General features: G+C 49.4%; 1 protein-coding gene across 1 annotated transcript; it reads right to left on the bottom strand.

Moving 5' to 3' along the window:
* Nucleotides 1-353: 353 nt before the first annotated feature.
* Nucleotides 354-9867, bottom strand: ADAMTS1 (ADAM metallopeptidase with thrombospondin type 1 motif 1). The gene is made up of 9 exons (XM_019959872.2): nt 8671-9867; nt 6694-7040; nt 6049-6181; nt 5495-5662; nt 4767-5053; nt 4357-4543; nt 4092-4267; nt 2928-3103; nt 354-2757 (listed from the first exon to the last, which is right to left on the bottom strand). The coding sequence occupies exons 1-9, from the start codon at nt 9407-9409 to the stop codon at nt 2058-2060; spliced, it is 2913 nt and encodes a 970-aa protein (XP_019815431.2). The 5' UTR covers nt 9410-9867; the 3' UTR covers nt 354-2057.
* Nucleotides 9868-10352: the final 485 nt, after the last annotated feature.

Here is a 10352-nt window from a genome sequence, read left to right as displayed (position 1 = left end):
TCCATGGGATTCTCCAGACAAGGATGCTGGAGTGGATTGCCATGCCCTCCTCCAGGGGATCTTCCTTACCCAGGGATTGAACCTGCGTCTCCCACATTGCAGGCTGATTCTTTACTGCTGAGCCATCAGGAAAGCCCACTGACTTAAACAACTGCACATAATTTTACATACTGGGTTGGCTCAAAAGTTTGTTCATGTTTTTCTGTAACAGTTTACAGAATGAATGAACTTTTGGGGCAACTCAATACATGATGTCATTGAGGAAAAGATACAAATTCAAATGCATCCTGAACCTGATCTGTTTTCATTTAATATGTTACACATAATGCTCACAGAACAAATTTGGCCCACTGTTTCAGAAATAAAGCTTTATTAATACACCACCATGCCCATTCACTTGTGCACTGTCACTTACATGTTACAACTGCACGGCTGAGTAGTTGTGACAGAGATGGTACGACCTACAAAATCTATTTACCATATGGCTCGCAACAGAAAAAGCTGGCCAGCACTGGTGTATATTATTACTCTAGTAACAAACCTATCACCAAAGATATAATAGATATCTTTCTCTGTAGCAATCACATTACACCAAAGATACAAAAAATACATTTCATTAGAAAAAATCTTACTTCCAAGACACTTAAGAAAATATTCTGTCTTCAAATTCACTACCTATGTCTCAGATTTCCTTCGCAGGAGTTAATTTTCATTAAAACAAGACACACGTTCAAAAAGTGTCCTTTTATTATTTCTAGTAACATATATCGTATAAATACTCTATTTTTATATGACCTTTTACAAACGCGATATAACTTAAAAGTTTTATCATTAGAAAGAAATGTATAAAAATAAATACGTCATTATAGGCATTTATTACAAACTATAGTCCTTCTTAGAAGGAACACACAAACCAATACTTATAAAGTACATAGAATTTATAGTAATGTATTTTACTATATACATATGGAAAAAAAAAGTTATTTTCTTTCATAGTAGAAGAGCTGAACAGACATTCACCAGGATATGACTGTTGGACCAGCTGCTGGGGGTGGACCAGCCGCTACCCCTCAGTAGCCTCCCCACCACGAGACATCTGATCTCAAGGTCCCCAGCACTGGGGACCCTGTTGTATACACCCCATTCTCGTTCTGGCATTACATTCTTTTTTTTTTTTTTTTGGTGTCTTACCGACTCTCTTCAGACACAAACTGTTTTTTTTTTTTTTTTCCCCACATCCACATTCCTTAAGTTGGCTTACATTAGGAGGAAAGAAATACAGGAGGTCCCCAGGTCATCAGGCCTCCTCTAGCTTTTACCAGCATCTGATACATCACTGCTGTTTTTTATTTTTTCCCCTTGTAGAATTTATGGTGTGTTTACAAATACATGCAATTGTTTCTTCGTCAAAAGGAATTCACAAAGAAAGACATAATAACGACACAAGAGAGGAAAGATGGGAGTCATGGGAGTCATGGACATTGCGAAGCATTTCTCGTGCTGGGCAGTCCTGAATTCTTAACTCTAAGACGGCATAAACATTCTCTGAAACCATAGCAGCGGGTAAAGTGATGGTCAAAGATCCCATGTGCATTCCTTTCTCCCTCCATTGATAGTGAGGTAAAGTAAGCCATGTCTTAAAGCAAAAATCTCACCTTCCTCCTGCATTTCATTTCTCAACCTCCCTGATACACAGTATTTCATCAGCATCAGGAAGCAGGGATTGTTCATATTTCTTAAACTTACTTTTGACCATTACTTCTATTTTCATAAGAACTTGTCCGGAACCTCACCAAAGAAATGATAATGCCCTGGGGCTTTCTTGTGCTACCTCATTGGTCAGATATGAATAGTCCTCATAAACTACCCTATCAGATTTGTAACTGGCAGGAAATTCTGATGATCTAACTTCTTTCCGACCTACCTCTATCTACCTCTCAACTCATCGCCACCCCTGGTTGATCACCAGGGCAAGGCGTCCTGGACTCCTCCAGTCTTCTTGATTTCAGTGCATCAGCCCTTCCCCACTGCCCCCTGTCCCTCAACACCACTCGTACTTAACTGCACTCCGCCACTGTGCAGAAGTCTATGTAGTGTTTAGGTTTCTTTAAAGGATCACAGCTCTCATGAGACAACACCCCTCCATCATGGGACAGACACTGCAAGGTTCTCTTTTTGTAACCCTTCCCGCAAGTCTTGGAACACGGCGACCAGTCCCCCAGCTGCCAGCGGGGGCAAGGCAGGTCCGCACAAGGTCTGGTGCTGGCCGGCTTCACTTCCTTGGCACACTCTGAAGCGGGCTGTCCGTTGATGTCCCGGCACTCCACGAGCCTTCTCTGCACACCCAGCCCACACGACTTGGAACACTCGCCCCACTCTTCGATGACCCACTCCGAGAAAGTAGGGATGGCGTTGAAAGATTCCTTCTTCTTCTTCACAAAATAGGTGTATTTAATTTTGGGTCGGAAGGCATTGCCCACCGTCAGGACTTGGATGGTTAAGGGCTCCTTGAGAGGGCTGAAGCTTCGAATTCTTTCCAGCGCCGCCGAGGAGCCGCTGTACCTCAGGACACTACCTTTGTGTGTGATGTCTTGCTCCAAAGTGGACAGAGTGAAGTCGCCATTCAGGATATACGTGCCATCGGCAGCTTTGATGGCCAGGAAGCTCCCGTTATTCCTGGATCCTCTATGATTCCGTTGCTTCACTTCAATGTTTGTGGCTCCAGTTGGAATTGTGACGATATCGTGATAGCCAGGTCTGCAAGCAAGAAAAATAGAGAGAAAAATCTCTCAGTCACTGGCTCATTATGTTACTTAGCTTGAGACACCAGGGAATCAGGTAAGAAAGTAATTTTTAACCAGACCTGTAAGAAGTTAGTTACATGGAAATGATAAGAACCTTCAGGAGTAAAGCAGTTTAACACTTACTTTGCAGTGGTAACTGATCCTGATACTTTCTTGCATGTAGATCCATTTCCTCCACAGATGCCACATTTATCGAACTTATTTTTGGAGTCTATGATGTGATCACAGCCAGCTTTTACGCACTGTCCTTGCACACAGACAGAGGTGGAATCTGGGCTACATGGGGTGCCATCCACCACCTGAAAAAGGAAGAACAGGTACCTGCTGTCACATGTTAATTAACAAGGCCAAGAGATGATGCTAGGATAAGTCTGAAAATCTTCCTCATTAACATTACATTTCTATCAAAATTAAAATAGTACTCTGCACACTATCCTTCTCTGGCTTCTCTTTTTTTTCCATAGACATCTGAAATATTATAAATTTTTATATTATCTGTGTCCTATCTTACTTATAGCTAAGGTCAACGAAAGCAGAGCTTTTAGTCAATTTGTTTACTGCTGTATCCTCAGTGTCTAGAATACTACCCGGCAAGGGCTGCTGCTGATAAATCACTCATATGTTGAATCTGCAACTGGGGACTATTTTCCTAGCCTACAGTGATCATGACTCATGATTATCTCAACCAAATTCAATTCCATTTCCTATCTCAGAGCCAGATTTATCCCCTCAACAAAACAGCAAAGCTATGCTTCTACTAGTTCAATGTATGTTCTTAAACACAAGAGTTCTCAGTGCTCAGGCTTTCAGTAAAAGTCTATTTGCACACGCTGCTGCTATTCACCCAGTAACAAGTACTTTTGACTATCTTAAACTATTTTCCAAAACCAAGGGGTGGTTTTCGTGTTAATATATGATTTACCTATCCATGCATAAAGGGCTTTTCTTCACATATAAGAGTAATAATAAGCCATTGCAGGAATCATTAAGCATTGGATTCAAGCTTCATCCATAACCCCAAACAGCACAAGACTCAAAGCAGGCAGTTACCAATGTATCCAGAAGCAAAGTTGTCCTAACTTGAAATTGAATGTGCTGATATATAAATTTAATATATATAATTTTGACTTAATATATACTTAATACATTAAGTATAATATATTTATAATAATTAAATATTATACATAAACATGTCAATATAAAAATATAAAACAACAAAGGATGCATGAAAAGGTAGCAAGCCAGGGCTTGGGTTCTTAGACCAACAGTCCAAAGAAAAGTGACTACCTTGGGCTGCAAAACGAAGAAGTAGCCAGTGCCTTTGGCTTGACAGATAAGCTTGCACCTGTCCTTGGGCGAGACTCCCGCGTACTTGGGTATCCACTCCACTGCAGGCCCGCTGCCAAAGGAAGCTTTGGAGAATTCATTGTGTGCCTCACACTGTTCCATTCTAAAGGTTTTTCCTGGAAAGAGAAGGAGATGATGACGTTATCCCTTTCCAATCTTCAAGTGCCCGTTTGCGGAGCGTGCTTTTCGCCTTCTCTCTGCTCACCGTTATTCTCCGGGCAGTCCTCGATGTTGCAGGACCTGTAGCGCACGCGCTTGCCCTCACAGTATTTTCCTCCGTTCTTCGGCACGGGGTTGTCACACTCCCTCATCGTATACTGAACTCCACCACCACACGTTCTGGAGCAGTCTCCCCAGGGCCCCCAGGGTCCCCAGCTTCCGTGAACAGGGGTCTAAACAGAGACACAAATCATTAGTGTTAGAATCCTCTATGACAACCCTTTCAGGAAATAGAAGAGAAAGATATGGGACACAGAATCAATGATGTGAATCTTTCCTGTATCCCTGTCAGAGGCTACAGGTCAGGTTGCTCCTATGGCATCAAATGTCTGAGCATCTCTTGGTCATTTTCCCTTCTGAATGTCAAAGGAGAATGCGTTGTGGTGGATAACTCACATCAAAGTGCTCCTTGTCGGTCTGGTCCAGGCACTGGCCATTGACACACCATTTCCCCTCTCCGCAGCTGGTGCCGTCCGCCCAGGGGAAGTGTTTGGTCTGGCACACCGGCAATCCTCCAGAGGTGCCCGTGCACCAGAGGATCATGCAGGTGCTGGCCGCGTCCGGGCAGTGTCTGGACTCCTCTCCAAATGTGAGCTGGCACTGTCGGCTGGCATCGTACAAGGTCCCCGGGAGATCGGAGGGGAGCTGTATGACGAGCTGGGGCTCGTCCATCAAACATTCACCTGCAAAGAGAAATACCAATGAATGTTAACAAATAGTAACTAAAGGCACGCAGGGGACAGATCAGTTTCAGAAAAGATTTATCATAAGAGATAATACATAGCAAAGTGATTTGAAAGCTGAAGGGTTTGGGAGAGATGTGCCAGAGAGATTTAAATTATTGTTAAGATGTTATTCTTAATGAGTTATTTCTGCTTTAACAATGTCAGGAAATCATCGTTCTGCTAAACACTCAAGTTCATGTACTCCGGGAGCTTCTTGGCCAGAAGCACTGTCTTTTATTGGAAATTCAGGTTTAAAAATGTATGCTCTTGACAATGAAAGTCATTTTGAAAGGAGAAAGGGAAAAGAACAGAAAAGAAAAAAAGAGCTCATTTAACAAGCACTGTATGAACACGCGGATGGTTGGATAACATCTAGAAAGAGTAGCCGGAGTGTCTTACCATGACCATTATCCAGAAATGTTGTAATCGAGGAGGCACTACAGGGAGACCAGGGCTGGTTGTGGTCCAGATTGGTAAGCATTGATGCCATCATGTGGGAATCCCGGTTGAGACCATTAATGCCGGCACATTGCTTGGCATCATCATGGGGCATGTTAAACACGTGACCTAAGTAGAAATCCAAGACTCACATTAAAACATGTCATTTGCAGCATTTTTTTTTTCCCCAACAGAGATTCATCTGTCTCAAAGTGATATTTCTAAAGAAGAAATGTATCCGGATACCATCTATTTTAGAGACAGTATCTACTTTTCACAGGGTGTGAACCAATGTGTGAATTTCCAAATGTGTCCCTAGCTTCAACTCTCTGATTCTGAATTCTAATAAAGATAACCATGCTGAGAATCGTGCAAAAGCATTTTCTGCAGATTTTAGGGAGCTCTGGCACCTAAAATGGCAATATAATCTGCAGATGCTCCCTTTAACAGTAATACCTAGTTTATCAGCTTGAATTCATGAATTGCGCTTAACTCACACTCTGGAATAGACTTACCTAATTCGTGAGCAGTAGTGAAGGCGGCCTGTAAGCCATCATCCTCTATGACCGAGCAGCTTCTGCTGGGATCACATATAGTTCCAACATCCGCCATGCCAAGAGTATCACACGTCTGGGTACCACACAGGTCCTACAAGAAGCAGAGATTTGCCCTTATTAATACACACACAGGATGAACTTCGGGATCAAACTGCTTGGTAGGGTGTAGCCTCACATGTGCTTTGGAGCATCTACATTCTTTGTTGCTGAGTAGCCCTTTTAGGAGTATTTTGTGTGACTTTAAGATTTTCCCCTAATGCATTCACCTAGGACTGTGACACTTGAGATGTTAAAGCTATGGAAGAATTCCCTGGTGGTCCATGGTTAAGACTTTAAGTTCCCAATGCAGGAAGCCCAGGTTTAATCCCTGGTCAGGGAACTAGATCCCATATGCTGTAGCTAAAGACCTTGCATGCTGCAAGTAAGATGCAGGACAGCCAAATAAATAATAAAATAAATATTTTAAAAATTAGGAAAGATTAATCATGCTAGCCAATGAAAAAATACTTCAGTGTGAAAATATTGGTAAAATGCCTTATATACATTTGTTACAAACTGACTCCCCAGGGAGTCCTGTCATGACTGGTGATGTCTTCCTCTCACCTGTCTGGTGAATAGAATCGCCGTGTCATAGTGCTCTGCATCGCGGTCACTGGGCGGGTTGTGCTGTTTCTGCCAGCTGCAGAAGTTCCGCAGTGTGAGGGCAGCGTTGGAAGTCACTTCTGGGCCCTTCTTTTCCTCGTAGATGACCAGGATCTTTACCACCACTAGGCTCACTGAATTCCGAATGCTGGGGTGTTTGTATAACCGGGCCGCCACGGAGAACAAGGTCAGAAGGTAGTGCTTTAGGTCACTGCCGTGGAACTCGGCCATGGACTGGTCAGCCACAAGCATCGTTTCCACATAGCGGGGGCTGGACACAAATCGCTTCTTTCTTAGGCTTCCAGTTCCTGTAAAGACACAAGGAAAGATCATTTGCTTGGGGACAGTCTCGCCAAGAATAGTTTACCTTCCTAGAGTATATAAGGAAAGCCTAACCAGTCAAAGCAAATAATACAAAAATACACCCGGGGGGCAAACAATAACAAAAATATTTGCATCTCTGTTCACTGCAAATGTTATTTTTAAAGTTTTCTCCTTACTGTAAATGTAAAGGCCATGTGCTCCTCTGAGGGGATCAGCTTTTTTTTAAGTAGCATTTTTTTTTAATCCTCTTTGAAATCATGCAATCTGAAAAAGGCAGGATGCACACCCCTCTTTCCAGTCGTAGTAAAATCTTGGAGCAAGGGGAGCAGGCAGAGCCCCTGAGTCACTCTTTCACAGGCCAGGACTCAGATCCTGAATGAGATCATCAGGCTCCACGTGGAAGGCCCCGGGCAGGGCTGGGGCCTCTGCCAAGGGGCCGGGCCTGAAGGAATCTCAGCCCGCACGGCTCGGTTCTCTCATTCCAGGGGTTCCTGGGGGTGCTCGGCTCAGGCCAGATCCGGCACGAGGACCACCCAGTCTGCCCCGGCGCCTACGGCCAGGACTCCTACCGCCCCACGGAAAGAAAGTTGGTGCTGCAGATTCCGGGGTGGGGGTGGGGGCACGATTAATTATTTAGAAAAGAGTTCTCTGACTCCTGACCGTGAACCAGCCCCCTGCCCAGGGAAGTCCTACCCTGGGCTCTGATCACGTAACTGCTTCCAGGAGCAGACGGACAGGGGGAGAAGAATTACATTCTGCAAGCCCGGGGCAGAAAGTGAAGAAAGCGACAAGGCACCAAAGTGACAGGAGGAAAAGACCTACAGCAGAAGCAAGGCACACAACAGAGTCCGAGGAAGGCGTGGCAGGAAGGATCGCGGTGACTAACTTTTCAACAGTGTTTCGGAGCATAAGGGTGGCTGCGAGAGGGAGCGCACGCGGGGAGGCTGGCGGGAGGCGCGGAGGCGGGGCGAGCCGCGCGGAGAGACCTCCCAGGCAGGTCCAGTCGAGGGGCCCCGCCGCCGCCAGCCGGTCGGGGTCAGCCTGGTAAGCCGGGAAGGAGACACCGGCCAGCAGAACAGAGGTCCTAACGCAGCTGTCCAGGCTCGAGGGCTGCGCATTCCGAGGGTCTCTCTCCCCCGCCCTCCATCTCCGCCCTCCTGCGGTCTCTGGGTGCGCGAACAGGCAGCGGTTACAAAACTAAGCGGCCAGTTATAACTCGACCGAACGACACATGGACAATCGTTCGCAAGAAATTAACAAGTCAGAAAGAAATCGCAAAAGCTCACTGTCGACTCAAGTGGAGGGGCTGAGTTACCAGCTCTCCCTTCCAGATCCAAACGCTTCTCCTTAGCAGAAAAAAGAAAAGAAAAGAAAACAAAAAACAACCCACTGATAACTTATGTCCTCTCTTGATCATTCGTGACTGGGGCAAATGGTGAGTTCACCAACCCAGATCTTAAAACACAAATCAGCACCACCACGTCTCGGTCCTGTCCGCAGACACAGTCTTCCGTCTGCCAACAGGACTTTACCCTCAAGTCGTGCAGCCCAGAGAAGGAAGGGAGGGGGAGATGAATGGAGAGGTAAATGGGAGCCGCTCTTCTGGACTGATACCTGTTCGGTGTCCCGGGCGCTGGGGCGCTGGGTCCCGCGGCGCCCACTGCACAGTGGCGTCCTCGCCCTCTGGCCCCGCGCCCCCCGCCAGCTGGGTCTCGTCATCCAAGACCCCGCACTTGGCGCCGCCGTCGCCCCGCCGCCTCCGCCGCAGGAGATGGAACTGCGGCCGCGCCTGCTGCTGCTCCCCAGCTGCGGCGGCGGCGGCGGCGGCGGCGGGGGCCAGGCTCAAGGTGGCGGCGGCGGGCGCGGGTTGGATGAAGTACTCCTCGCCCTGCAGGTAGAAGGCGCCGCGCACGCCGTCGCAGAGGCTGAGCGCCGCGGCGGAGCTGGGGTCGCCGTTGACCGTGCCAGAGTAGAAGCAGTGCGCCAGGTCGCCCACCGGATCAGAACGCTGCACGTCCGGCTCGGGTCTGCGTCCCACGGTCTGGAGCGTGAAGCCGGGTGCCAGGAAGCCGCGGTCCAGGTGCAGCTCCAGGCTCAGCTGCCGACCGAAGGCGTCCAGGCGGAGGTGCGCGGTCCTGAGTCCCGGGTCGCGCTCCAGGGCCGGCAGCACCAGCTCCTCGTCCTCCTCGGCTGGGCGCCCGTGCGCGCCCGGCACGACCAGCAGCGCGGCGGCCGCGGCGAGGAGCAGCAGCGGTGAGGGAACAGGCTGCAAGCCCCGAGCCCTCGGCGCCTTGTGCCCCATGTCGCCTCCTGCCGTGCGCTTTCGGAACCCCGCGGGAACCGCGCGCTGCATTCGGGAGGAACCGCGCGCCTCCGAGCGCTGAGCGCACTGGCTATTGTTCGGGTCCGGAGCGCGGAGCCTCGCCAGCTTGGCTCGGGACTGTTAACAAGTTACTCTGATTCTTGCAAAAGGGCGCGCAGAGCCCAGCCGCCGATAGGGCTCCCGGAGTCACTAAAGAGCAGGCGCTGTAGTTCTGTCGGCGCGCGGGAAGTTCTTCTGGAGAAGAGTTGGAGGCACCGCGCAGCAGGCGTTGGCGGGGTGGCTGCTGCGGGGAGGCGCAGCGCCCCGGGACGCCTCTGGGGCCGGGGCGACGGGCCACACGAGGATCGGCGTCCGGAGACCCCCTTCGGTCTCCGCCTCGGTCGCGGTGCACCTCGCTCTCCGCAGGGCTCAGTCCTCTCGGCCCTTCTGCGCGCCCTGGCAATGAGAGACCCCAGGCTCTGAGCCGCTTTCCAGCGAGTGCAAGGACAGAGCAGCCCCGACCGCCTTTTTATATCTTAGACTGAGTCTCCGCCCCTCCCTGACCCCCTTTCCCTCCTCCCTCTTGGCCGCCTTTCTATCCCCGGGACCCCGCCCCCTAAACTCAGTCTGGGCTAAACAGAGCGGTGCGCGAACCCGGGCGGGGGAAGGGGTTGGCTCGGCGCCACGCGCTCGTCAATCTGGGGGCGGAAGACGCAGGAGGGGCCCTGTGACCAGCCCTTTGCACGTCTGGGGCTGCTGCTGGGAGAAGGTCCTCTCTCCCACCGCCCCTTCCACCCGCCGTCTTCTGCCTGGACAGCCGGGACACGGTCTCTCTCCCGGGCGGGAGGGAGCGCGAGGATGCCAGTTGCGGGATGGACAGCGGAGTCCCTTCTCCGAGGTTTCCCCGCCCGGGAGCTGTCCCTGCGCCGCCTTCTTCTCTCAGCTCACCCCGTCCCCACCCCCCTTCCCCCACCCCCCGCCGCCAGCCTCCTCC

The sequence above is a fragment of the Bos indicus genome, chromosome 1 (assembly GCF_029378745.1).
Source record: "Bos indicus isolate NIAB-ARS_2022 breed Sahiwal x Tharparkar chromosome 1, NIAB-ARS_B.indTharparkar_mat_pri_1.0, whole genome shotgun sequence".
NCBI lineage: Eukaryota > Metazoa > Chordata > Mammalia > Artiodactyla > Bovidae > Bos > Bos indicus.
The sequence above is the reverse complement of the archived record's forward strand: the minus strand, read 5'-3'. Positions and strand labels throughout refer to the sequence as shown.